General features: G+C 41.9%; 1 protein-coding gene across 8 annotated transcripts in view; it reads left to right on the plus strand.

Moving 5' to 3' along the window:
• Positions 1 to 17,650, plus strand: part of LOC112920743 (ABC-type organic anion transporter ABCA8-like) — a 77,339-nt gene extending 59,689 nt beyond the window's left edge. For all 8 annotated transcript variants that reach the window (XM_072746738.1, XM_072746740.1, XM_072746742.1 and 5 more), the window contains 16 exons: positions 30 to 203; positions 403 to 516; positions 3,010 to 3,129; positions 3,964 to 4,029; positions 4,483 to 4,574; positions 5,717 to 5,837; positions 6,767 to 6,884; positions 7,566 to 7,657; positions 10,562 to 10,722; positions 11,428 to 11,503; positions 11,578 to 11,672; positions 12,444 to 12,563; positions 12,764 to 12,904; positions 14,543 to 14,622; positions 16,537 to 16,592; positions 16,724 to 17,650. In XM_072746738.1, the coding sequence (XP_072602839.1) occupies positions 30 to 203; positions 403 to 516; positions 3,010 to 3,129; positions 3,964 to 4,029; positions 4,483 to 4,574; positions 5,717 to 5,837; positions 6,767 to 6,884; positions 7,566 to 7,657; positions 10,562 to 10,722; positions 11,428 to 11,503; positions 11,578 to 11,672; positions 12,444 to 12,563; positions 12,764 to 12,904; positions 14,543 to 14,622; positions 16,537 to 16,592; positions 16,724 to 16,822 (1,725 nt within the window). In that variant the 3' untranslated portion in view covers positions 16,823 to 17,650. The remainder of the gene's footprint in view (positions 1 to 29; positions 204 to 402; positions 517 to 3,009; positions 3,130 to 3,963; positions 4,030 to 4,482; positions 4,575 to 5,716; positions 5,838 to 6,766; positions 6,885 to 7,565; positions 7,658 to 10,561; positions 10,723 to 11,427; positions 11,504 to 11,577; positions 11,673 to 12,443; positions 12,564 to 12,763; positions 12,905 to 14,542; positions 14,623 to 16,536; positions 16,593 to 16,723) is intronic.
• The last annotated feature ends 8,485 nt before the right edge of the window (positions 17,651 to 26,135 follow it).

Consider the following 26,135-nt stretch of genomic DNA (forward strand, 5'->3'; position numbering starts at 1 on the left):
CTTTGTATCTCTGCTGTTTTTTTAATCAGAACAAAATTCAGTCCCAGCTACGGATTTCGGGCCTCTTCCCTTCTGCTTACTGGTTTGGGCAGGCGCTGGTGGATGTTCCAATGTACTGCTCGGTCTTCCTTCTTATGTATTTAATAGACTACAGCTTAAATCTCCAAGAGACTTTCTTTGAAATTATAAGTCAGATTATACAAGTAAGTGACCATCTTCATAGAACAAATATTGTTGTATGATTTAATGAAAAAATTTGAAGGTGTAAACTATTTTCATTGATATTAAATTGCCATTAGTGAAATAACTGTAGAACACTGTGCTCTGACAATCTTTTGGATCCTACTGTTTTCTTAGACTGCATTTGTCTTTCACTAAACACACCATTCCTGTTGATTTCAGATCCCATGTGCTGTTGGCTATTCCACCTCACTTATCTTCTTGACATATGTGATTTCATTCATTTTTCGCAAGGGGAAACGAAATAGTGGCATTTGGTCTTTTGGCTTCTGTATGGTAAGTATATTTCTTGTAAACATTCATTTTTTTTGTGTTTAAATACACAAAAGCTAGTTATTTATTTTTAAAAATATTTTATTTTATTTTTTTAAGATTTTATTTATTTATTCATGAGAGACACAGAGAGAGGCAGAGACACAGGCAGAGGGAGAAGCAGGCTCCCTGCAGGGATCCCGATGTGGGACTCGATCCCTAAACTATGATCATGCCCTGAGCCAAACGCAGACGCTGAAATGCTGAGCCACCCAGGTGTCCCTAAAAATATTTTATTTAAATTAAATTTGCCAACATACTTAACACCCAGTGCTCATCCCATCAAATGCCCTCCTTAATGCCCATCACCCAGTCACCCCATCTTCCCCCCTTCTGCAGCCGTTTGTTTGTTTCCCAGAGTTAGGAGTCTCTCGTGGTTTGTCTTCCTCTCTAATTTACACCACTCGGTTTCCCTCCTTTCCCTAATAGTCCCTTTCACTATTTCTTATATATTATATATTATATATATATGTCTTATATATTATATTTCTTATATTCCACATATGTGTGAAACCATATGATAATTGTCTTTCTTCAACTGACTTATTTCGCTCAGCATATTAATACCCTCCCAGTTCCATCCACGTCGAAACAAATGATAGGTATTCATCCTTTCTGATGGCTGAATAATATTCCATAGTATACATATACCATATCTTCTTTATCCATTCATCTGTCAAAGGACATCGTTGAGCCAGTATTTTAAAATGTGCCCTCAGTAGAATGATAAAATAAAATTACAGTCTAAAATATTTCCTTAGGATTCTTTTCAAAATCTGCATGTTTTCTCTTTCTAATTCTACCCTTGTCTCTCTTAAAAATAGCTGCATTGTTTCTAGAACCATAAAGTATTCGCTAGAAAGAAACCCTGAAACCATTTGTATCTTCTTTTTTACTGAAAAAGAAATAAGCCCAAGGACCTCCACAAGGCCATACAAGATTACAAATATTGTTGCTAGCACAGTTAAAACTAGAAACTACTTCTCCATAATCTACTGAATTTAATTCCATAAAAGCAATGCTTATTTTCGCTAAATTAGAAATGAAAAATATGTTACCTACTCTAATTTCCTGTCATTTCTGGGGCCAGAAAGTAAATTATTAATCCAACAAATATTAGTTGGCTTCTAACAATGTGTCACAAACTGAGACCGATAATGCAGAAAAAAATAACAGTTTCAACCCTGAGAGGGCACTCAGAGGGTAAACACAGAGGGAACAGCCACCTATTGAAACAAAGTGATAAGGAAAAGATTATCTTTTTTTTAAAAGATTGTCTCTATGACAACCAGAGAAGGGAAAGATTAACTCAGGAAAATGAGAGCACAGACTTCCATGAGGAATTGAAACTGGAAGAGTAAGATTTTAGTAGCTAGAGGAGACTGATGATTCAGTGAATGAACAGAAATTCGGGGGGGTGGGTAGTCCAGGCTTATTCCAGGAACTGCTGATGACCTGGTATGGATAAGGAAATAAAACAATGTGCAGCGTCAGCATGGCCCTAGTTATGGTAAAAATATTGGTTGGAACCACATTGGCCCTTAATGATGAACTCAAAAATTTATTCTACAGGCTGCGGGAGGCCGTGGAAGCCTAGAGTACAAAAAAGAAATACAATCAGAAGTATACTTTTAGGAGTGCTGGGTGGCTCAGTTGGTTAAGCATCTGACTCTTGATTTTGACTCAGGGTTGTGAGATCGAGCCCCGAATCGGGCACCACACTCATCCAGGAGTCTAGCAGAAATTTTCTCTCTCTCTCTCTCTCTCTCTCCCTCTGTTCCCCCTTCCCCCCCACCTCCTCACTTGTGCTCTCTCTCTCTCTCAAAAAAAAAAAATCTTTTAAGAAATAAAATTTAAAAAGAAAGAAAAGAAACATACTTTTAGGAAGACTATGCTGACCATAAAAATGGTCATTAGTAATAAAAGAAATAAAAAAAAAACTTTTAGGAGGCTTTAATCACTGCAATGTTTTAGAAGAAAAATTCTGAGAGCTTCCCTTGTCCCGGTGACTATCTCTTATCCCTAAATTTTGAATTTGAGTACTTTTCACTGAAGCCACTCCGGGTTGGTATGAGCTTCTATTTTCCCTGGTGTCCCTAACAGAAGTCTTCTCTCACTGTTGCTGTTGTGTCATTCCCATTAGATGTCAATTTGCGTTCCCTATGATTATTGCTTATCTACTAATGTTACCTCCAAGAACAATATAATGCCACTTTTTTTTTTCCTTTTCTGTAATGAAAGGAGTCCATATATTAGATCCTAGATTTCCCCAGTCCTGTCTCATTCATGATACACCCAGTTAGAGTAATCCAGCTAAGTCACTGAGAGATATGCTGATTTCACTTGAGTTTCTGAGATTGGAGTTGAAATGAGGAATATCTTCAAGATGAGTCATCTCAATTGGGAGCCTATCTGGAAATGCAGACTGGTTAACGTGCATGTTCATATCTTCTTTAGATCACCGCCTTCTCTGTGTTTATACTGCTATTTGACTACCATGGACATGTCATACTATACTGCCTCATCTTTTTAGTACCACAAGCCACATTAATTGCCTGTATATTCTTCTATATTCTTGTAAGTAGTGCTCCCATCTGTCCCGGTGTCCTGGAACTCATAACTAGCTATGGAAGTTACTTAGGGTTGGGACTCTCCTACATGCTGAATATACATGACATTTAAAGATTCCTACCTCATGGATTCTGACTGAATTCCTCCCAGATAGGGCATGTGCTCCAGCTAAACTGTGTCAGAAAACCTGGCCCTAGTTCAGGTGTGGGGAGACAGGGTAATAGGTGGTGGGAAATAGAGGAGCCTTTCTACATTCCTGGGCATGCTCCACTTTAGGGGACAAATGAAATAAAAGACCCCTAATTTTGGGGATCTTGAGATTCTAGAGAGGCACTCCATAGGAATAAAGTCCTTTTTTTTTTCCTTGCTGATGAATAGAGAAGTATCAACCAATACAAATATAAAGATACAGATGTAGAAGTATAGACTTTTACAAAAGGGAAATAGATATGATATGGGAGTGAAGATGGGAAGAGGCAAAAAAAGGAAGGGGCCTTATGAAGGATCAGTGGTCACAGGAAGGTGTGTAAGCTCTCAGGGAAAAGGAGAAACACTGTTTCTCTCTCATCATTTGGGGAGGCTAACACAGATGTCCAGCATTGTCTCACCATGTAATAGGCTAAATCCTGTTGCTTGGAATAAAAGCACAGTGCCTCATAGACCTTGGGAGGAAGGAATACCACCTCTTGCCACACATTTTGGAATGGACACCTACCAATACTCATGGTGACATCAAGGCATGTGCTAGTAGGGCTGTTTAATGAGCCAGTTCACATTTATATGGATAAAATTCATGAAACGAGAAAACTTAGTATTTAATCATTGTTTTTCCTTTTGCAGCAACCCATGGCTTATTACATGGCTCAGGAACCAAGAAGTGTAGGACCATTTCTGTTATTCTTAATTGTAAGAACACACTTGTCTTTAAAAGTCATTGTGTCTTTTATTGTACTGAATCTTTTTAATTCCTGTACACACAATAAAACTTTTTTTTTATGAAGATAGACATGGATATTTGTAGCCCGTGGATATAAAGTATTTGTAAGATATGGAACAAATTTTTCTCTAAAGATCAACTGACCAGATAATATGCTTTCCAATTTTTGAAAACACTGTCCTGGTATTAGAGGAAGTGACGTAAAGTAACGGTATTCCATAATTATATTTGTTTCCAATGTTTCTGGAAACAAGATTGAAAATGAATTGGGTAATTTCACAATTTGACAAATAGATTATTGGAAATTCAGAATGATTTTTCCAACTGCATCTTTGGATAAGGCTGACTATTTCTAATTCACATCTGATGTAAACATTTATCTTAGAATGCTTCTAATCATTCATCCCTCTCTTTCTTCCTAGCCTTTCCTTCATTTTATCATCTTCCTTTTTACTCTTCGATGTCTGGAATGGAAGTATGGAAAGAAATCAATGAGGAGGGATCCCTTCTTCAGGTTGGAGAAATCAAATCGGATTCTTTTATTTCAATCATTAATACTTAAAAAGTTTTTCATACATGAATTAACCAATCAGCAAAGAACTGCCAAGTCCTGGGATAAGCTGGGGTAGCAACAATGTACCAATATAAAAAAATAGAGATCCAAGTACCTAAATGAAAGATGATTTTAAGTAGAGGAAGAAACAGACCTGAAACATTGACTATTAAGGGCTCTGTCATCATGATCAGTGAAAGAGAGGACTAGTTACATGCACTACTTCAGTTTAAAGAGCCATCAATTTTAATAGATTGGCAATTGAAGGAATACTGCCAATCCAGGAAGGAGGAATGGAATGATCAGTAGGCCAAAGACAAATAATTGTGCTCTTTTCCTCTGGTAGTAAGAAGCCCAACTGGTGGATCACAGACTGGTCCAGTTATTAATGGGACTTAAAAGCTACTGTCCTTTTTTCTTTTTTTTTTTTTGCACCATGCAAGGACATGGCCATAAATATTTTATACCCTCTTTGTCTCCCATTGGTTTCATCTTTAACTCTTATAGACAGTAGGGTGGGTGACTTGCAAGGTGAAAGATGACTTTTAACAAATCTAAGATCAGTATGCGGGACTAGGTTGAGATAAGAGTATGAAGGACCAGACTCAAAATGGAGGAGAAAGTCTGACACATATTCCCAAGAAATGGCCAAGCTTAACAGGAGACCAAGCATCTATGTATGCTTGTATGTTCTGAGATCATCCTGACTTCAAATACTCTGGCTTATCCTCCCCATGGGAATGTAATAATGCCTACATGGTGGTGGTGTTAAAGCTAGGACTTCCAGAAAAACCACGTCATTAAACTATGCTTTAAAATCCTCTGTTAGATAACAGATACCAAGTTGCCCAGTGATAATGGAAAAAGAATGTTCCATAGATGAGTAGAATGAAAGATACGTATGAAGCAAGGGGCGCTAAGCACAACAGTACCCTTCAGAGGAACAAGGTCGGGAAGGGAGGAAGGGTCAGCACACTGAAAGGAGGTGATGATAGTTTAATAATACCCAAAATACTCAAAGCATCAGATTTAAAGAAAGCAATATTCTTAACACAAGAATGAAAACCCTCGATCAATGATCCGCGGATGTCTTTTGGCTCTAGAATTTCTCCAAGAAGCAATGATGTGTGTCAAAATCCAGAAGTGCTAGAAGGAGAGGATGAAGATGTTCAAATGGAAAGAATGAGAACAGCAGATGCCTTGAATTCTACAAACTCTGATGAGGTAAAACATATGGAGTAATCGTATCATCAAATAACATAGAAGTGTGTCAGTTAAAGCGGTCAGTCTAGGAGTCTGATCCTCGAATCATCCTGAGTTCCTCCCATCCATGCAAGCACAGATCACAACTTCCTTTTAGTTAATGTAATCATCTTGTTTACATTGAAACAGGTTAAAAGCCATGTTACCTCAGTTCATCATTCTTGGGATAAAGACCAAGAAGTAGAGTACAACTCAAGTTGCAAAAACCAAGAAAGAACATGTGAATTTTATTTTATTTTATTTTATTTTATTTTAATTTTATTTTATTTTATTTTATTTTATTTTATTTTATTTTATTTTATTTTATTTTATTTATTTGATACAGAGAAAGGTTTTATTTATTTGAGATGGGACATGGGGGTCGGGGGTGGAAGGGCAGAAGGAGAGGGAGAATCAGACTTTGCTGAGCAGGGAGCCCAATGTGGGACTTGATCCCAGGACCCTGGGATCATGACCTGAGCTGAAGACAGAAGCTTAACCAGCCAAACCACTTAGATGGCCCAGAATTTGTGAATTTTAGAACAGGAACAAAGTGACACCTTAGCATTGTTCCTTGGAGAAGGTGCGATGTACAGACCGCAGGGCAAAGTAGTCCTCAGCACGTTGCCCTTTGAGCACAACTCAGTACTTCTCCAAATCCCTTTGATCCTGTTCTACACAGAATAATGTGTGTCTGAGTAACTGCCTTTGTAGGAGGGCAGAATGGCCATCTCTTCCCTCCAACACTAAGGACCGGGATTGGAGAATGGCCAATAAACGTGTCACCTAGTAGAAGGTCTTCTGTGATGTCATGGCTTGCGCCATGAGGGGCCAACCCAGTGCAGAGACAGGGCTCCTTCAAAGTTGATGAAGAGAATTAAGGTCTGATGTGATTTACTTGTCATTTACAGAAACCAGTCATTATTGCCAGCTGTCTACGCAAAGAGTATTCAGGAAAGAGAAAATACTGCTCTTCCAAGAGGAAGAAGAAAATAGCCACAAGAAATGTCTCTTTCTGTGTTAGAAAAGGTTTGACTGCTCCCCCACCCCCACCCCATAGCTCTTCCCCTGGTGGATTGGGGCCCTCATCAGTTTTATGGTTCTTGAGGAGAATCGTTCTGTACATCTTGTGGTCTCACACACAGACCCATCAGCAGGTGACCTTGACAGCTCCTTTGACGGGTCCCTTTTCTAAGTAAAATCAACTTAACTCCCCCTATAGATGGGGCGGAGTCACCTCTACACGGAAACCATAAGCATTCTATGAAAACAGACCACGGAAGCCATGACATTTCTATTTAATGAGCCTGATTGATTTCCTAGTAGTTTGTTATATTTCACGAGAGAACTAAGTGGGGTTGTGCCAGCACAGTCTGAAGGCTTGACCAGCAGGTTTGAGATGACCTCATTTTGTGTTATTATCACACATCCTTAGGGTCATAGGAGACAGAGTCTGACACACTGGCTTCCAAGAGTAACTTTACCCCTTCCTATCAGCGTGACTTTGGGCAGCCAACCTCATCTCTGAGAGCTGTCCCCAAAATGTAAAAAGGGATTATGATAACAACCCCTCAGTGTTGACAAGTAAATGAGATACTGTATATAAGGCACATAGCACGACACTTGTCACATAGCAAGACTTCAGACTCTTTTATTCTTAATTTTATTATTAGAGTCAATTAATATTAAGTGTAACCAACTTTTTTTCAGGTGAGGTTTTAGGATTATTAGGACACAACGGAGCTGGTAAAAGTACATCCGTTCAGGTGATAACTGGAGACACAAAACCAACTGCTGGACAGGTAGGTGAATTCTGTGGAGACTATGCTATCTCATGGTGCTCAGAAAAAACTTAAATTATGTGAAAACTTTGTAAACAGCAAACCTCATTTAATCATTAGATGACCGAAGTAGTTCAAGTAGCAGAATAATACATTCATGAATTAACATGATAATACATGGGAAAATTTATCGCTGGCAGGGAATAATTACTTATGCCTTCAGAGACATTTAAAGGGAATGTCCTGTATCAGATCAGAAATCATTATCAGAATCTATAAGTCTTATTTATAGTATCATGAAGCATGGGACACCTGGATGGCTCAGTGGTTGAGTGTCTGCCTTTGGCTCAGGGCGTGATCCTGGGATCTGGGATCGAGTCCTGCATTGCACTTCTTGCAGGGAGTCTGCTTCTTCCACTGCCTGTGTCTCTGCCTCTCTCTGTGTGTCTCTCGTGAATAAATAAATAAAATCTTAAAAATATATATAGTACCATGAAACAGATGGATTTGCACTTTTATTTTCTTGCCAATTGTTTGCTTCCATTTATTAACAGTGAGTGCGATGTAACACATTATAATTTGCTTTCTTATTTTTTTTTAATTGAAGTATAGTTGACACACAGGATTAGCAGTTTCAATGAACATTGTCTTCCCAGTATGTAATGCTTTCATCTGGGATTAAAATGTTTAAAAAAAAAAAAAGGCAGCCCTGGTGGCTCAGTGGTTTAGCGCCACCTTCAGCCCAAGGCATGATCCTGGGTCCCCAGGATCGAGTCCCAGGTCAGGCTCCCTGCATGGAGCCTACTTCTCCCTCTATCTGTGTCTCTGCCTCTCTCTCTGTGTGTCTCTCATGAATGAATAAATAAAATCTTTTTTTTTTAATTAAAAAAAAAACCTTTGTAAGCAATTATATTCATTGTCCTTCACAAAGTGCTTGGATCCTGAGACATATTTTTGTAGAAATACACTGTTTCTTGGGAGAGTTCTCAAGGATTGACTCAAGATTGAGCAAAAGTGATGTGAAGTCAACTTGAATTGTACATGGAACTGAACTGCGTAAGGTGGCCAGACACAAGAAAAAGAGCTCAGTTTTATCAAAGAGAGAGACAACACGAGGTATAGAGAACACATTTCCCCAAAAAACTATGGTGGAAAATAGAAAGCTTAAGAGCTCCTTTGGAAAGGATGTACAGGGATTGTGGAGAATGGAATATAAGGCAGAGGTCTGTGGTGCCACACAGCCCAAAAGGGAAAGGACCTCCAGGAATGGGATTGATGAATATCCCAGCAAAGAGGGAGGAGAAAACAAAGATTCGCAATCCCTCCAAAGCCAAGATGAGATCATGTGTTTGTGAATGAGGCCACTCGGGTGTTGGTGGCTCACTCAACCCTAACTGGACCCCTTAGTTTTGTGGAGACCATTCCTCATTAAGCATGGGCTAAAAAGGAGGTAGTATCTGTTCATAGGTATATGGTAATGAAATATTTTATTTTTTTTATCCTTCCAGATATTTTATTTTTTAATTTGTTTATTTTTATTGGAGTTCAATTTGCTAACATATAGCATAACACCCAGTGCTCATCCCGCCAAGTGCCCCCCCTCATCACCCAGTCACCCCAACCCTCACTACCCCTTGTTCATTTCCCAGAATTAGGTGTCTCTCATGTTTTGTCACCCTCACTGATATTTTCACTCATTTTCTCTCCTTTCCCTTTATTCCCTTTCACCAATTTTTATATTCTCCAAATGAATGAGACCATATAATGTTTGTCCTTTTCTTTTTTTTTTTTTTTTTTGTTTGTTTGTTTGTTTGTCCTTTTCTGATTGACTTATTTCACTCAGCATAATACCCTCTAGGGCCATCCACATTGAAGCAAATGGTGGGTATTTGTCATTTCTAATGGCTGAAGAATATTCCATTGTATACATAGACCACATCTTCTTTATGCATTCATCTTTCGATGGAATGAAATATTTTAAAAGGCTAAGTAAGATCTGAGTTAACAAAGTGAACTGTTTGGGTGTCATGAAATTAGCTTTAATTGGATCAGCCCGTGTGATCTTTATTTATAAACAATGCCATTGTCCTATTTATTTTCAACAACCTCTTACTTCACTGAGGCTGAAGGACCCCCTCTCTCCACCCTGCTGGCTCGTCCAGAGGGGCCTTGGTCACGTCCCTCCCTCTTTCTGCACCTGGCCCCCAGCTGTGCCTCGGGTCTGAGGACACATCCAGCCTCATCATGGCACAGGGCTTTGCTCTGGTTCTTGACTCTGCTCCAAATTCCTTTCGTCTGGACTCTTCCATGGCAGATGCCCTCTCGGTCTTCCATCCTGTGGTCCCTCAGCAGAGGGGCTTTCTGTAATCATCCTACCCAGTCACCTTCCCTGTTAGTCCTCTCCTCAGTATCCTGACTTACGTCCTTTATAGCACCATTTATTCCAGTAGCTCATTTTTCTTCTTGTTTATTGCCCAGTTCACTCGGTAGAACGAAAACACCCAAGAAACAAGGGTGCTAGGCCTTCCATTCCCCCATGTATCCAAAGCAGACAGCGCAACATTTGTTACGTACTCAAAGAACATGTGATCACTGAGTGCGTTCAATAGCAAGTACTTAAATTCATGAATTCATATACTTGTTTTCTGACTGTGATGAGAAAAATTGGATATAAACTGTTGGCCATGATATTTGTGAGATATTTGATTTTTCAGCTTAGATCAGGTGGTGCACACAGTGGTCGCTCATGGGTTTGCTCTCTGACAACATCTCTCCAACGTGGAATGATTACAGGTTATTCAACTTAGTTAGGACTTAGAGAGTCTCTAGTTGTTCTAGGTTTGGTAAGGAGAAAGAGGCCATTGAGAAATGCAGGAAAAACAAACCCCAAGGGCAGGCTCTGAGAGTGAACTTTTCTCTCTGCAGGTGCTACTAAAAGGGAGCAGCGGGGACAGCTCCCTGGGCTTCCTGGGTTACTGTCCCCAGGAGAATGTGCTGTGGCCCAACCTGACTGTGAAGGAACACCTGGAGGTGTTTGCTGCTGTAAAAGGGCTGAAGAAGGCAGACGCGGCAGTCACCATCTCCAGGTAGGTGGGAGCCACACCTGTTCTGTACCTACGGGGGCAGGAAACGGTTGGGAGTGAGGAACTTCACTATCAGTTCAGGACAGGAGACTCTGAACCCTGACCCAGATCAGACCACACTGAGTAGACTCCCTACTAGAACCTGGTTTCCCGGATTTCCAAGTGTTCATTTTCTTCTCATGTTAAATATCAAAATAGTAACCATTGGGGAAAGTTATCAAAAATACTAAAATTTAAGTATAAACTATTCACCCTAGAACAGCTGTTTAGAAATCAGTATAGGGGCTTATGATATTCTTTTAAAAGGGAAAAGTGTCTATCTGGAGGGATCAGACCAGCCAGTTTAAGGTTGCCTGGCATTGGGGCACCTGGGTGGCTCAGTGGGTTGTGTGTCTGCTCGGGTCATGATCTGGGATCTGGGGATCGAGCCCTACCTTGGGCTTCCTGCTCAGCAGGGAGTATGCTTCTCCCTCTCCCTCTGCTTCTCCCCCATGCTCCTGCACACTCTCTCTCTCTCTCTCTCTCTCTCAAATAAATAAATAAATAAATAAATAAATAAATAAATAAATAAATGGAATCTTTAAAAAAAGGAAAAAGATTGCCTGGCATCTGTTTTCCAAAGTGCATTTCTGAGCTCTGCTCCCCATCCCTCTCACTGGGTGACCTGTCCTCCTACCCACTTCCTTAGTGGAATTATATTTGCTTCAGGTTGGCAGATGTGCTCAAGCTGCAGGACCAGCTGAAGCTGCCCGTGAAGACCTTATCCGAGGGAATAAAGAGGAAGGTAAGAGGGGAGACTCAGTGTTACCCTGCGCACCCTGCCTGTCGGTGCCAGACACACTGTTCATCTCATTCCAGCTGTGCTTTGCACTGAGCATCCTGGGAAACCCATCCGTGGTGCTTCTGGACGAGCCATCCACGGGCATGGACCCCAAGGGGCAGCAGCAAATGTGGTGAGGACCGCTACCCAGTCAGGGCATCTGTCCTGAATTGTCCTACTTGTGCAAAAATGGTCCCTTACACTCTTTCTTAGTGGAGGGGGGTGCAGGGGCAACACCTCTCCCTATGGTTAGTAACACCGGTATTTTGCAAACCAAAACCCAAACCTTTCCCCTGATACTATTTCATCGTTGGAGAGAGAATAAACATCAGCAGGACCCAGACACACTGACTGTTGGAGGTACGACTGTCCCACCGATCTTTCAGGTAGTGGTGGCGCATCTCTGGGCCACAGTCATGGTGTCCAGGGCCCTGGCCGGAGGGGAATGAATGGTCATGCCCATTAGGTTGTAAAGGTTGGGGCGGGTTCTGGATGTTGTCTCGAGTATTCATTCTGCATTTACCTTCTCCTACAAGGTGGTGACACCTCTGCTGTTGGATTCTAGCTCTCCGTTCCTTGGCACAGCCTCTTCATACGCAGTCTCTTGCTCAGCATTTCTCTTTCAACCCCAGCCTCATGAGAAACGCTGTTGTCTGTGCCTTGCTCCTCGTCCACTGCCAGCCTCCCCTTCACCAGCCCTCACCCGGCTGCCCATTCCTGACCCCACCTGCCCCCTCCAGGATTCCTCCCTTGCTTATGCTCCTTTTGCTAATTGCTCACAGGCATGCCAGTTAAAAATTCTTTTCTCTGCCCATTTAATGTTTTTTTTTTATTTTTATTTTTTTGCCCATTTATGATTAATTAGCAGGCTTTCTTAATTGCAAATAATCTTTTGACGATTCAGGCAGGCGATCCGGGCCACCTTTAAAAACACAGAGAGGGGCGCCCTCTTGACCACCCACTACATGGCAGAGGCCGAGGCCGTGTGTGACCGTGTGGCCATCATGGTGTCTGGAAAGCTGAGGTGGGTGCCTGTCCCCACCCACACTTGGGCTCCAGGTGCACGGCTGGGGGAGCTTGCAGACAGTAGATCTCTAGCTACTGCACCTGGGGCTAACACCAAGGCCCTTGAGACAACCCCAGCGGCAAGTCAAGAGTCTCAAACATTGTGTTCCCTGTCTCCTTCCCCTTACTGTGACCACCTCATCCACCTCTGACTTCCAGATGTATCGGTTCCATCCAACACCTGAAGAGTAAATTTGGCAAGAATTACTACCTGGAGATGAAGGTGAAGACCCCTGAGCAAAGGGAAAGTCTCCATCAGGAAATTCTGAGGGCTTTTCCCCAGGCGGCTCAGCAGAAAAGGTAAAGATGCTTGCTGGTTTGGATCTGATACCAAATGTGACCTTTTCCTCACTGGTTTCACTGATTTGTGGTGATTGAGAGTCCACACTTAGCCCAAACGGAAACTTGCAAGACATTATTTGTTGGCCACCGCAGAAACTTAATTTAGAAAAGAGAAGAGTTGATGGAAAATCAGACATAGCCTGTGTCGTGGTCCTACTATGTGCCAGATACCGTCCTGGTGTTGTGCTGGCGTATTGAATCCGCAATGAGTCTTTTCAAGGTAGACACTGTTGTTCCAGTGAAAAATCAGATGGTTTCCAAAAGGTACTGTGAGAGAGTCTGGCCACAACAAGATCGTAAGAAATGGAATTGATTGTTATCTTTTAGAATAGGAAACTGATAAGTTAGCATAACAGAGCTAACAAGTGGCATAAGTAGAATATAATTACTTTATTTCAAATCTGTTAACACTATGGTAATGGAAGAGCTCTCAGGAAAATAGTAAAAAAATCAAAGGGTAACTTTAGGGTCATTTTTAACACCTAGAATTTACCTAGAAGACAGATGATTTAGGAGGTAGGGGAGGAACCAGATAGGAAAAGGTAATAAGTCATAATGATACAATCGGAGAAGGACAAACAATGTATGTTCTGATTCATTTGGGGAATATAAATAATAGTGAAAGGGAATATAAGGGAAGGGAGAAGAAATGTGTGGGAAATACCAGAAAGGGAGACAGAACATAAAGACTCCTAACTCTGGGAAACGAACTAGGGGTGGTGGAAGGGGAGGAGGGCGGGGGGTGGGGGTGAGTGGGTGACGGGCATTGAGGGGGGCACTTGATGGGATGAGCACTGGGTGTTATTCTATATGTTGGCAAATTGAACACCAATAAAAAATAAATTTATTAAAAAAATGATACAGTGGGAAAATATATTTCTACACTGGAGTATAGATATCAAAGCAAATGCCATTCCTCAGTGTGCAGCCCATGACTGAATAGAAATAGGTCACAAAGGCACAGGGAATGAGTAGAATAGATGAGAATGATCGCCCCATAAATAGAGAAAATCGCATCTTCAGAAATGAAATCTAAATTTTCTTGGTTTTCAAATGCTAAAAAGACAAACATTAATCTGGGGAACAAATTATCTTTTAAAAAAATTGTGGCTGAGCATTATTTGGTGCTTAATTCCTGGCAATTTCTAGGCTCCTCATCAAAGACTCAGTTATATCATCCTAATAGGAAAGCAGTTTGAGGAGCATGGGGAAGGTCGGAGAGGCAAGAGTTCTCTGGAGAAAAGACCAAGTCCCCACCTGAGTTGGGCGACTTGAAGAAACTACGTGGCATCGGTCCCAGCCTGGAAGATGAAGTAGGAGGAGCCAAGTGCCCAGCTGGAAAGATGAGGTGGCAGGTGGCTTTGGCAGATGTGCACGTTTCCTCTGCACCGCACCTGCCCCTCCCCATCCCAGGAACCAAGGACCTGAGCCTCCCCCGGGCCTCCTCCAGTTCTCCTTGTGAACAGCCTCCCCCCAGGCATTTTGCCTGCACCATGCTGCCTCTTATTGATGAGGATAACGACCAGAGACAGGGCCGCGGCCAGCCTGCACCTGCACAGGTGGTCTCAGCCTCAGCCCCTCCCCTCTCCCCCACAGGTACTCTCCTGTGATGGTCTATAAACTGCCAATGGAAGACGTACGACCTTTAGCGCAAGCTTTCTTCACATTAGAGAGGGGTAAGAGTCATAAACTTTGAAATGAGATCCCGGGAAGGGAGACAGAACATAAAGACTCCTAACTCTGGGAAACGAACTAGGGGTGGTGGAAGGGGAGGAGGGCGGGGGATGGGGGTGAATGGGTGACGGGCACTGAGGGGGACACTAGATGGGATGAGCACTGGGTGTTTTTCTGTATGTTGATAAATTGAACACCAATAAAAATTAATTTATAAAAAAAAAAAAAAAAAGAAATGAGATCCCGGGAAGCAGGTCTTCCCAAGTCATAGACTAGTCCATCAGCCTGATGCAAAGGGAATGTGAGCTAAGGGTTCATTTTAAAGATTTTATGTATTTATTTGAAGAGAGAGAGCACCTGAGCAAGAGGAAGGGGCAGAGGGAGAGTGAGAATCCCAAGCAGATTCCCCGCTGGGTGTGGAGCCTGGCTGGGGGCTCGATCTCACAACCCTGAGATCCTGACCTGAGCCGAAATCAAGAGTCAGGTATTTAACTGAGCCACTCTGGAGCCTCTAAGGTGTTAATTTTTAAAATTAAAAATCTCCAATTTAATTTTAGGGGCACAGAATCAAAGAAGTGGAGGCATTCTGTGTGTGTTGGGGGATGGGGGTTAATGAAAGTGATTTTACTTCTGCTTTGTGGGGTTTTACCCATGTGTTTATCCATAATATATGGATCCATATATCCATAATATGGAGAACCTAGGTCAAAATTCAGTTGTATCTTTAAAAAAAACAAAAAACAAAAGAGCATCCGGGTGGATCAGTGGTTGAGTGTCTGCCTTTGGCTCGGGGTCATGGGATCGAGTCCCACATCGGGCTCCCTGGATGGAGCCTGCTTCTCCCTCTGCCTGTATCTCTGCCTCTCTCTCTGTGTCTCTCATGAATAAATACATAAAATCTTTTTTTTTTAAATTCAGTTGTGTATACATTCAAGGATACTTTCTTTGGGAACACTGAGGTGTGATGCATATTTACAATTTAATTTTATAGGGCCTTGCATATTATTTTATGGCCTTAGGCTACGTATTAAGAAACTGGCCTCCTGTCTGGTCATGAAAACAATCTCTGTGTGTGTCTGTTGTGCTTCACCACTGACCTCACCACATCCACCATCACCACCCCATGATTTCCTGCCCCCCCCCCCCGAGGTCATGAACTCCACCTTTCTGAATGTGCTGGCTGGAACTTCCTCCCTATGCTCTTTTCATTGTCACAGCTCTGTTTTTTCCTTGCTTGTCACCTTCCCTAGAGAAGGGTAGTCACAGCCCTGATAGGAGGGCAGCAGCCTGGAAATATGTCACCAATGGTACCGGGCTGGTACTGGCCACAGTGCCAACCTGGGAGTGCTTTTGGGACCATGTGGTCCAGAAGGTTGGGGTGCTTGGTGCAGAGAACAAAAAGGGGGTATCACTATGATCATGAAGACTATCAGCAGGGGTACAAAGAGTCTTCTAGAACCAGGAGCCTTCCCATCTATTCTGGTCAAGAAAGGCTTTTGACTCAAGTTAGGACCAAGCTGTCACAGCAGGAAGAGGGTCACAAAAGCTATCTAGGATGCCCAGGAAACCTCAGGCATCTTTCTCCATAATCTGAGGCTTCCCTTTGCAAAATGCATCTACCTTCTACCTCTTCTTGTGCTGCATGTGCAAAAGCATTGACTCACATCCAGGGAAGGAAACCTTTTCAGCACCGTTTCCTCTTTAAATGTACTTTTCTCCCCAAACCCAAGTGAATACACAGCTCTTTTCTGAACTGCACGCTTGTACTTAAATCAGGACCATTTTTATCGAAACTTTTTTATGTAAGATGTTTTTGAAACTTGCTGTTTGTATGGCATGCTGAATTCTAAGACTGCCTGGATATAAAAAAATAATAATAGTAGATGACCTCCTAACGTATGTCCATCCTTCTGCAGTTAAACAGAGCTTCGATTTGGAGGAGTACAGCCTCTCCCAGTCCACCCTGGAGCAGGTGGGTCAGCGGTAGAGACCCTGTGTCTTCCGTGGAACATCCATGTACAATATGTGCATGCACCTTGCACTCACTTGGAGCTACAGGGGGCAGTGTGACATCCCCGTCTCTCTCTGTCTTGCCCCTCTCAGGTTTTCCTGGAGATCTCCAAGGAGCAGGAGCTGGATGACTTTGATGAAGAACCTGACCTTTCAGTGAAGTGGAAGCTCCTCCCACAGGAAGACCCTTGAAGCCCCAAGCTCCTCCCACAGAGAGATCCTGGAAGCCCCAAATACCCTCTGTTTCCATTCAAACCTGTGGTTGTTTTTTTAAGACATTTATTTTTATAGCATCAATGTCCTATTTTTAGAAAGTATATTATAAACCCATGCGGTGGAGAGGAAGAGCAAGGGCAGGGCCATTGCAGCCACCGCATGAACAGAGGCATGTGGCTGAGCCCACCTCCCAGTCATCGCCTCTGTGTCTTTGCAGGTCACCTTGATTCTACTTTTTTGTACAGTATCGAATAAATTCACTTTTATGAAATTGTTTCATTTTCTGAGTATGATAAGTACATCTTGTTTAGTTTTTTAGCAGAACCTTGAAATTCTTTAATCTAGACTGAGAAATCCATGCATTTATTCTTCTACCAGTTTGATACTTTGTGAGCTGATATTTTAGTAAGAATTTTAAGTGACCATGTCAAAAGCATCATACTTTTTGAAATAGATTTTCATATATACTCTTATGGCTAAAAATATTAAACCATTTTTGGCCATAATATCCGATGTCTATATATTTGAAAACATATCCACTGGTAACACTGTCAATAGCATAGAGATAGTTGCCATTCTGAATTTATTGTAGTTCTTAAATTTTCGTAAATCAGTGAAGTCCCACATTTGTTGAATTTTAAAATCGAGGCTTTAGAGTTGCCTGTTTTTGTAGCTGATATTTCATGGCTATTTGCCACTTGATCTAAGAATGTTGATACATGTAGTAACAAGTCAATTGACCGAGTTGGTGGGGAATATGAATCTCATATGTGCAGTTTTGAAATACATTTTCTATTTCAAGTATTTTCATGTGTCTTTTTCTTGACTAAGTGGCCTCCATATTTACAAATTCATTGAAATCAAATTGAAAAAAATTGCTCAAAAAGAAAAAGAAAAACTTGATCATGTGAGAGCTCGTTTGTTGCCTTAATCAACATATTACCAAATGTAAAGAAAGAAAAAACACCACACCATGATTGAGGAAGTTAAGGGTGGTGGCAAACAGAGATATTTCCTAGAACAATGTTTCTAAAAAATCACTGCATGTGATTATCAGGCAGAACATGTAGTTAAGATTTTCTGAGTTGGGGAAATGACTCTCTGAGCAGTCTTTGCATATCCTTTCTTCCCTCTGGAATCCCTGACCCTGTCAGACTCTGGTAAATTTGAGCAGCCTAGAAAATCCTGTTCTAGAGAACCCCTCCGACAGCCTCTTCCAAAGGTCCATTTGCTCATCTGGTGCTGGTGTGTGGTGTGTGTCGGAAGGCTGATTTGTGCAAGCACAGCACACCCTGAATGCCCCTCCAGTCACTACCTTGAGAAGGTAGGGATCCTGTCCTCCCTCTGTATTCTTCTCAAGCAGAATGTCCCAAAAGAACATGCTATTCAGCATTCCAGGTCAGGGGCCCCGAGGGTGGCCAACCTGGGGCACCTCCTTTGTAAGAGAATTATCCAGATAGCAGACTTTGCTCTCCTTAGAACACTGGCCCTGAAAGAAGGAGAGAAGCTACAAGTAGTTGCAAAGCCAGTTGATAGGCTATAAAACCTCACTACACATGGGTCCACACAGTGGATACTTTTTCCAGTTGCTGCCCCTGGACGCCCAGTACATAAGCCCCCCACCCCCAGTAAACCTACATCTCCATCGCCTTGGGTCATTCCTTCAGTCTCCCTGGGCCATCACCCAACCTCGGTTTAGAGTTTGTGTGTGTGGTTGGGCCACAGAGCTTCAAATAAAAACAAGAGTAAAAAGCTAAGGAGGCAAAACTCAGTTCTTGCCTTCTGTGACTATTGCTGTGTGACTCAGAGGTTTACAGGTTGGCCTGAATTCAATCTGGGGTCTACCATTCCCTACCTGTGCACACCTAGTTTACCATTCACAATATGGAGCTACCGGTACCCATCTCAGAGGTAGTGGTACCCAACGCATAGGGTTACCATGACACCTAAAGTGACAAACGCAGTAACAGACCCACCTGCTGTTTGCTGTCACCAGTGTCCGGTGTCTCCAAGAAGCTGTCCCCACAACCACACATCCCAAAAGTCTCCCTCTCATCCATAGGCCCTCAGTTCTCAAGGACACATCAACATGCACCTGTTTCACCACATTTCCTAAGGGCCAGCCGAGGTATCTATAAATAATAACACCGAACAGACTTATTTTCAGACACAAGCCATGCCTCCTTGACATTATACAGTTGATTGGAAAATAAAGATATGGGTCCATTAGCTGGGGTGTCATTTCTACGATGCCAATCAATTTGCTAGTTGAATCTTTCCCTTGAATACTAGCTCTACACAACCAAAGGAAAGGCGCAACAAACAAAGTCATAGAAGACATCGTATCGCAACCCAAAGGAATAATACAAACTAGCTCGGTTTCATTTGAAGTTACCCGGGAGGTCAGTGGGAGACACCTCTTGAAGGGAGCAGAATTTTAGCACCAAGTAGCTTTTTGACTCAGTCTGTGAATCGAACCAGCCTTAACCTTCCAAACAACCAGGTCTTTGGACAAATGAAAGTGACAATGGTGTCAAACCTAAGCTTAATTTTTGTACTTTCTCTCCTGCAAGGAAAAGCCTACCAAGTCTTCACATGGCTTCCTGTGGGACCATTGTCTGGCATTGGCTTCACTTGATACACCTGCCAAGGACATCTGCTATATCGCAGACATGGTGCTGCACTCAATATTGTGAACTATGAAATGGTTGATGACCACATGGGGGAGGTTGACATTTTCTGAGGCCAGTGAGGAAACCTGAAACTAAAATCACAGACTAGCTCAGCAGATTTTACCCTCAACCTGTAAACCCATTATATCTGCAGGCCACTAAAGGCACAGAGCGTTGCTGGGCTAAAAATAACTCATTTTGCTCCTTATGGTCAATCTTTCTCTATCCATTCTTTTTTGTCTCATCTCACTTGTGTCCTATAATATTTTTCTAACTTTTTTTGGCTTTTTTTTTTGTTTGTTTTGCCTTTCCTTTGGTTGTGTAGAGAACCAACAAAATAGCATTCAAGGAAACATTTAATTAAAGTCATTGATTAGGGCACCTTGGTGGCTCAGTCAGTTAAGCATCTGCCTTTAGCTCAGGTCATGATCTCAGGGTCCTGTGATCGAGCCCCATGTGGGGTTCCCTGCTCAGTGGGAAATCTGCCTCTCCCTCTGCTACTCCCCCTGCTTGTGCTCTGTCTCTCTCAAATAAATAGAATCTTAAAAAAAAAAAAAAAGTAGATTGATTAGCATGTAGAAACAATACCCCAGGTAATGGACCAATATCTTTATTTTACAGATGTACAACGTCAGGGGTCACGGCTTGTGTCTCCTTGTCCCCAGCTCCATCTTATTCCAGTCTCCATGCTTGATTCCTTTCCAGCTCACTTGTTGGTTTCCTCTCCTTCTATTTGGATCTATGTCACTTTCAGATCCTTTTCTATGACGTGGAAGTAAAACTGTGGGGGAGAATTTTTCCCACAATTCAAAAAAAAAAATACACAGTCTTCCAAGATCCCAGAGAGGTCAAGTAATACATTATGTTGAATAACGAATGCTAAAGGCATCAGGGTAAAAAAATGCAATGACTTTAATATGGTGAGACTCAAGTGTCTCAGGAGACGTCCTTTGTCTACTTCACCCGAGGGGGCCATGCACAGCTGTGAAAGAATTAAAGAAACAACTAAAGCAGCACCATCATGCCACACAAAGGAAATGCAACATTTTGAAGGGAAGAGGCTTAATACTTTTTTTATAAATTCCAAAATGTCCCTAACATTTTCCTGGTGATTTAAAATTCATGTCTTTTTCCCGCTCCTCACCTCGAAGAAAAAAAAAATACACGACATATAAATTAAATAGAGATTCTAGGGTTGAGGTCTTAACCCCTGGAAGCCTGAGTGACCTAAGTCTCACTATGGGGATTGAGAGGTAGCTTGTACCCAGGTTCTAGAGAGGCCGATGCTGCTCTCCTGCCACCAGTCAGAAAAACAGACCATAAAAGGTGCCAAGAATTCTTATTATCCTGCTGAGTTGAAATCTGACTTCCTGGCCTGGTTGAGGTGGCCCTGAACTGAAGGAGAAGAGACATTTCCAGCCTCTATAATACCGGAAAGTGCTCAAGAAAGGAGGATAGCATAGATGTTGGAGTCCAATTTATTGAATGCAATGAAATTGTCCAATAAAGCAGGGCAAATGGTGGGCGTGACTGGGAGCTACTTCAGATTGGGTGATATTTTAGAAAAGGAGACATTTGAGCCGAGGCCTGGAGGTCAGTCAGGAGCCAAGTATGTGAATGTCTGAGGGAAAGAAGTTTTGGCAGAGGGAAAAGGAGATGCAGAGCTCCTGAGTTAGGAATAATTGTTGAGGAGCCAAACTTCCTGTCCTTTCAAAGGTCCTTCTGGCTGGGCTAAGAATGAAATTGGCGTGAGACAGAGTAACAGGGGAAAATCAAATTTTATAGGTGTACATATGGGGAATCCACATAGACATGGAAATTCCAAAGACAGGCTTGGAATATATGTCATCCTGAACTAAGGAGAAGGGAGGATGGATCTGGGATTTCAGAGGACAGGAATGCACTTCACAGGGTGGTAAGGAGAGCAGATGTTTGGCAATTAGATGTTTTCGTTCCCCAAATAAAATTTATCTCTGTCAATAACCCTTATTCTGCCAAATACCCCCAATTTAGATTCTTCTGAGTGGTTAAGGAGGACAGAAGTTCCTTTTGAGCCCACAGGGTTTCAAGTGCCTTCAGCTCAAAATAATCCACATGCCAAAGTAGCCCATTTGAGGAAGAGGGTCAAATGACCCATAGCCCTTTGGTCCAGCAATGTTCAGGTTATTTTCAGCCACACACCTTATTTTGAAGTATGAACAATTTGTCTCAGATAATTTTTCCCTTACTCTCACAGATACTCTTCACTTCTCAGAGTATTTACCTTGTATTTCCTGAGCATACAGTATGTATTGGTAACTGGGGATACAAAAGACAAATGAGACATAGCCCTTCCCCTTTGTCAAGGAGCAAAAGGTCCTGAACTCCCTCACAATCTTGATGTGTTTAAGGAACAGAAAGACTCCATGTTGCTGGAGTCTCAGAGCAGTGGGCAGAGGCCACAACATATGAGGATCCATAGCCTGAACAGGGAGCTTGAATTTTATTTTAGTGCAGTGGTGGATTTTTTTTTTAAAAGAAAGTGCGAGTGAGAGATATCCAGGAAAACTGAGTAACTCCCTGAAGTGGCCCCAGTCATCACTCTAAGTGTCATCTCCAGCAAAAAACAAAAGATGGTGGGTGGCGGGGAAGAGCCAGGCATGGGAGGTTTTCGGGAAAACACAGTGCAGAAGGGTGAGGATGTTGGTTAAGCCAATGTCTTCTCCACTGATAACAGTTTCTAGAGATTTCATCATCCTCCCCTTCCCAGTACAGCCAGAGAAACACCCTGACACAGGGAGATTGCCCTTATAAATGTACATTTCCCTTACCAAGGGGTAACTTCTACTTGGTTTTTAGAGTTTTTCCTGGGTCTGCTGTTTCTTAAAAATAAGCAGCTCAAAATAATCCCTATGCCAAAGAGACATATTTTGGAGTGGTTTCTTTTGCTCCTTGACAAAGGGGAAGGGCTATGTCTCATTTGTCTTTTGTATCCCCAGTTACCAATACATACTGTATGCTCAGGAAATATCAGGTAAATACTCTGAGAAGTGAAGAATATCTGTGAGAGTAAGGGAAAAATTATCTGAGACAAATTGTTCATACTTCAGAATAAGGTGTGTGGCTGAAAATAACCTGAACATTGCTGGACCAAAGGGCTATGGGTCATTTGAGCAGTAGTGACTGAGTCTTCTCATTACAATCTTCTTGTACTTCTGCTTCTGAGACCCTCAAAAACTTGAAAATTGAATGACAAATGAAAATCACAAAATGAATGGCTAGGAAAATAGATCAAAGTTGAGACGGGGGGTTTGCTTCTTTCAAGATGAAAAATACATGACATATATTATCTTCTCTCCTAGAGAAGTCTTCTTATTCATTTCTTCAATAACTGAATATTTATGAGCTCCTATGTGCCAAACACTGACACTCTTACAGGAAATGGCAAGTAAAGTAAAATGCTATCAGGAAGGAGAGGGAAGAGGACTTCTGTTAATTAATCAACTACTCTATACCAGCTACTCAGGCTCAACCTTAAAAGGATGATTATTATCCCTCTTCAGTAAGGAAACTTACTGGCAGTTGGAGTAACTCACCTATAATCACACCGTTGACAGAGCTGGAATTTGAATCCAAGTTGGTCTCGTTCCAAAGCTCCCATGGTTATTCCAGTGTCTCTAGAATGAAAATAGAATATGATAAATGCCATGCTAACATAATTACCTAAAACCACAGTGGTGGCAGAGGAGGGTAATTGACTCTTGGCTCTTCCTGATAGCGTTAAGTTTGAGGCAGAGAAAACTTCAAGGTGTCCTTGAAGTGAGGTCCTAAAGAGAGAAGGAGGTAAATGGCAAGCCTTCAAGAGGGAGAACAAAAAGCACGTAGAGTGATAGGAAGTCATGAAACTGATGACCCAGTTGCCATTCCAATCTGGAGAAGACCAAGACCAATGAACTATGAGATAATTATTTTACTGCCTAGAGAATTGAAGGAGGGAGATTGGGAAGGGGAGACCAAAAAAGTTCCCAGGCCCACTTTTTTTTCAGATCTGAGCCCTGAACCCAAGATTATTTGCCCATTGTTTGTATAACAGCCATGGCCATGGTTCATGACCATTCAGTGGATGTTCTTGGATTTGTCACAACATGCAAACCACAACAGCTGGGCATTTAGCTGCAGCTGTCTAAGCGGTGACATATCAAGTCTGTGCTTATTGGAGCCTCTGTGGGTCCCTTTATAAATAGCCATTTCCTTTGTTTTTTCCCTGAGGAGGGATTTTGAAGAGCCGAGAGGCTTAAAAACGAATACAGAGAGATCACTATTTCTGTGTGAACACAGATATCTGATACTCTGTGCTGTATACCTGCTATTCAAAAACTGGGATGTTATGAAGAACCTGTGTTCTGTGCTTCATAAAGTTGAAGAGGCTGGCTCCTTCAAGAAATCCCAGCAGGGCAGAAAGAAGATGTTGGAAAAGAACACAGAAAAGCAGAAGAATGAGCTGTGGAATGAGAGGAATGGTGCCAAAGGACCCTGGACTAGAGGGACTGCCATTTTGTGCAGAAGGATGAGGTTGTTGGTTAAGCCCAAGTCTTCTCCACTGATAACAGTCTCTAGAGATTTCATCATCCTAGAATCATCCATTGCCAGAGTTCTGGAAGGACGAATATTTGCAAAATTTAAATACAAGGAACCAGGGAAGGTCTGTTAAGCTCCTGGAGCTTTTAAGACTAGTGAGAAAGAGCAATCAGGACAAATATCCCAAGTCAAGATAAAGCTATGTTAGCATTGTTTCTGCACTCAAAATCACCATGCTCCCTACCTCGAATTACCAAAACTTCAAAAATAACACTGCTTTTGTTTTTATTTTTATTAAACCATGCTGCTCAGTTAGTTGTATGCTCTAAACTTCGGGGTAAGAATTTTATAAGGGCTTAGCAGGATACTGTTTCCCTACCTTTTGGTTGCGGTAACAAGTAGCTATAGAGATAGTAGTAATGTCACAGGCCCCATGAGCATGTGGGATCCAGACTTTCTGCCCTTCCCACTGGATCCATGTTGCATTTAGGCCTTTGATGCTACCAAGTCAAGTTAGCTAAATTTTTTCTCAAGTTAGTTACATTCTTAATTACATTTATAAATTAAAATCCAAGTTGATTAATGTTCTAAGAGGATATTAGAACTCTATCCCCTCCACCGGGGTTCAAAGATATTGAACTGATGGTTGATGTATCCTCAAATTAGGCAAGATCATTATATTTTGTTTGTTTCACATCTCACCCAAGAATTGTAGAATAAAAGGACTGAATTATTGAATATAATAGTCTCTTTTATTATTACTTATCGATCTTACCATCTCACACTGATAAAAGGAATTGAGATAGCTTACCCTAAGCAAAATACAATCAGACTACTAGGGCAAGGGTAAAAGAACAGAAAAACTGAAACAACAACCAAGAAAACCTAGAATGCCAAGAAAACACACAGGAGGAGGAGGAAATGGATGAATAAAAATTTAGGCACATGTAAAATGATACACCATTTCTGTAAATGGGTTTAAGAGGGAATGGAATAATTTTTCATCATTAAACATGGCTGTAGCTTTATCTCAAAGGAATTAATCTAATCTAGCCAGACAGATTTCACAATAAATGAACACTTGGAAATACTGCAGCTGCAGAAGACCTCTGGGAGAATGAGCTATATTAACCTGGAACATTCCACAAAACAAAGGGGAAATAAATCGCCCTTGTAGTTAGGTAAGAAAATACTTCCATAATGGTGACATTCTATTGAGAAAAACTTTGTTTTCTTGTGCAAAGAGCATAAACACTGATATGTGAGAATTTGAGGTTACGTGGAAATTCATTTTTCTCATTTCATAAGCCAAAAGCAGTTGTGAGACTACTTGCAGTGAAAGCATCAAAGAGCAGATTATTTTCCGTCAAAGAAAACCAGTATAGAACTGGCCAAAATTCTTGGGAACAACCATTTTAAGATCCTGAAAATGATCAATGGAAAATGACAAATTGTGAAGATCTGCCTCCTGCAAAGGAGGACAATCCTGTACCTGGTAGGACAATGGCGACTGCTTAGCATTCTTGCCTGGACAACTCCAGGCAAGGCACCTTCTCATCCCTCCTGCATACAGCCAGGGAGCAGAATTTGCAGAATTGCCCCTGAGAAGAGGGGGGACCTCGGCTTCGAGCTGGCAGTGACAGCCCACCACTCTACTGCCAGAAGCAGGGAACTGAATTTTAATTCAGGGCAGCTAGAATTTTAATGGAGAGTTTCTTGGAGTCAGCAAACCACAGGAAGATGAAGGTAAACCCCCCTCATGTAGGTGACTGCCCACATGCCCATGAATGCCGGGATAGCCTGGCAGAAACATGAAACCTAAGACAAGTGGAGAGCTTGCTAGGACTTTGAATGCACCCCTGAACTCACACACAGCTCAGGCAGCAGCAAGAGGAAACCCCACAGGCTCCATATGTCTGGAACATAATCTCTGCCCAAATCATTGTCTGATCTCCAAAGCATACAGCCAACAGTCTACACATGTGCTTTCCCCTGTCCCGTGACCCACTGCTCCCTCTTTTCTAAAAAAAATACTGGTTTTCAGGTACCTTTGGGGCACC

This window comes from Vulpes vulpes, chromosome 2 (assembly GCF_048418805.1).
Source record: "Vulpes vulpes isolate BD-2025 chromosome 2, VulVul3, whole genome shotgun sequence".
NCBI classification, from domain to species: domain Eukaryota; kingdom Metazoa; phylum Chordata; class Mammalia; order Carnivora; family Canidae; genus Vulpes; species Vulpes vulpes.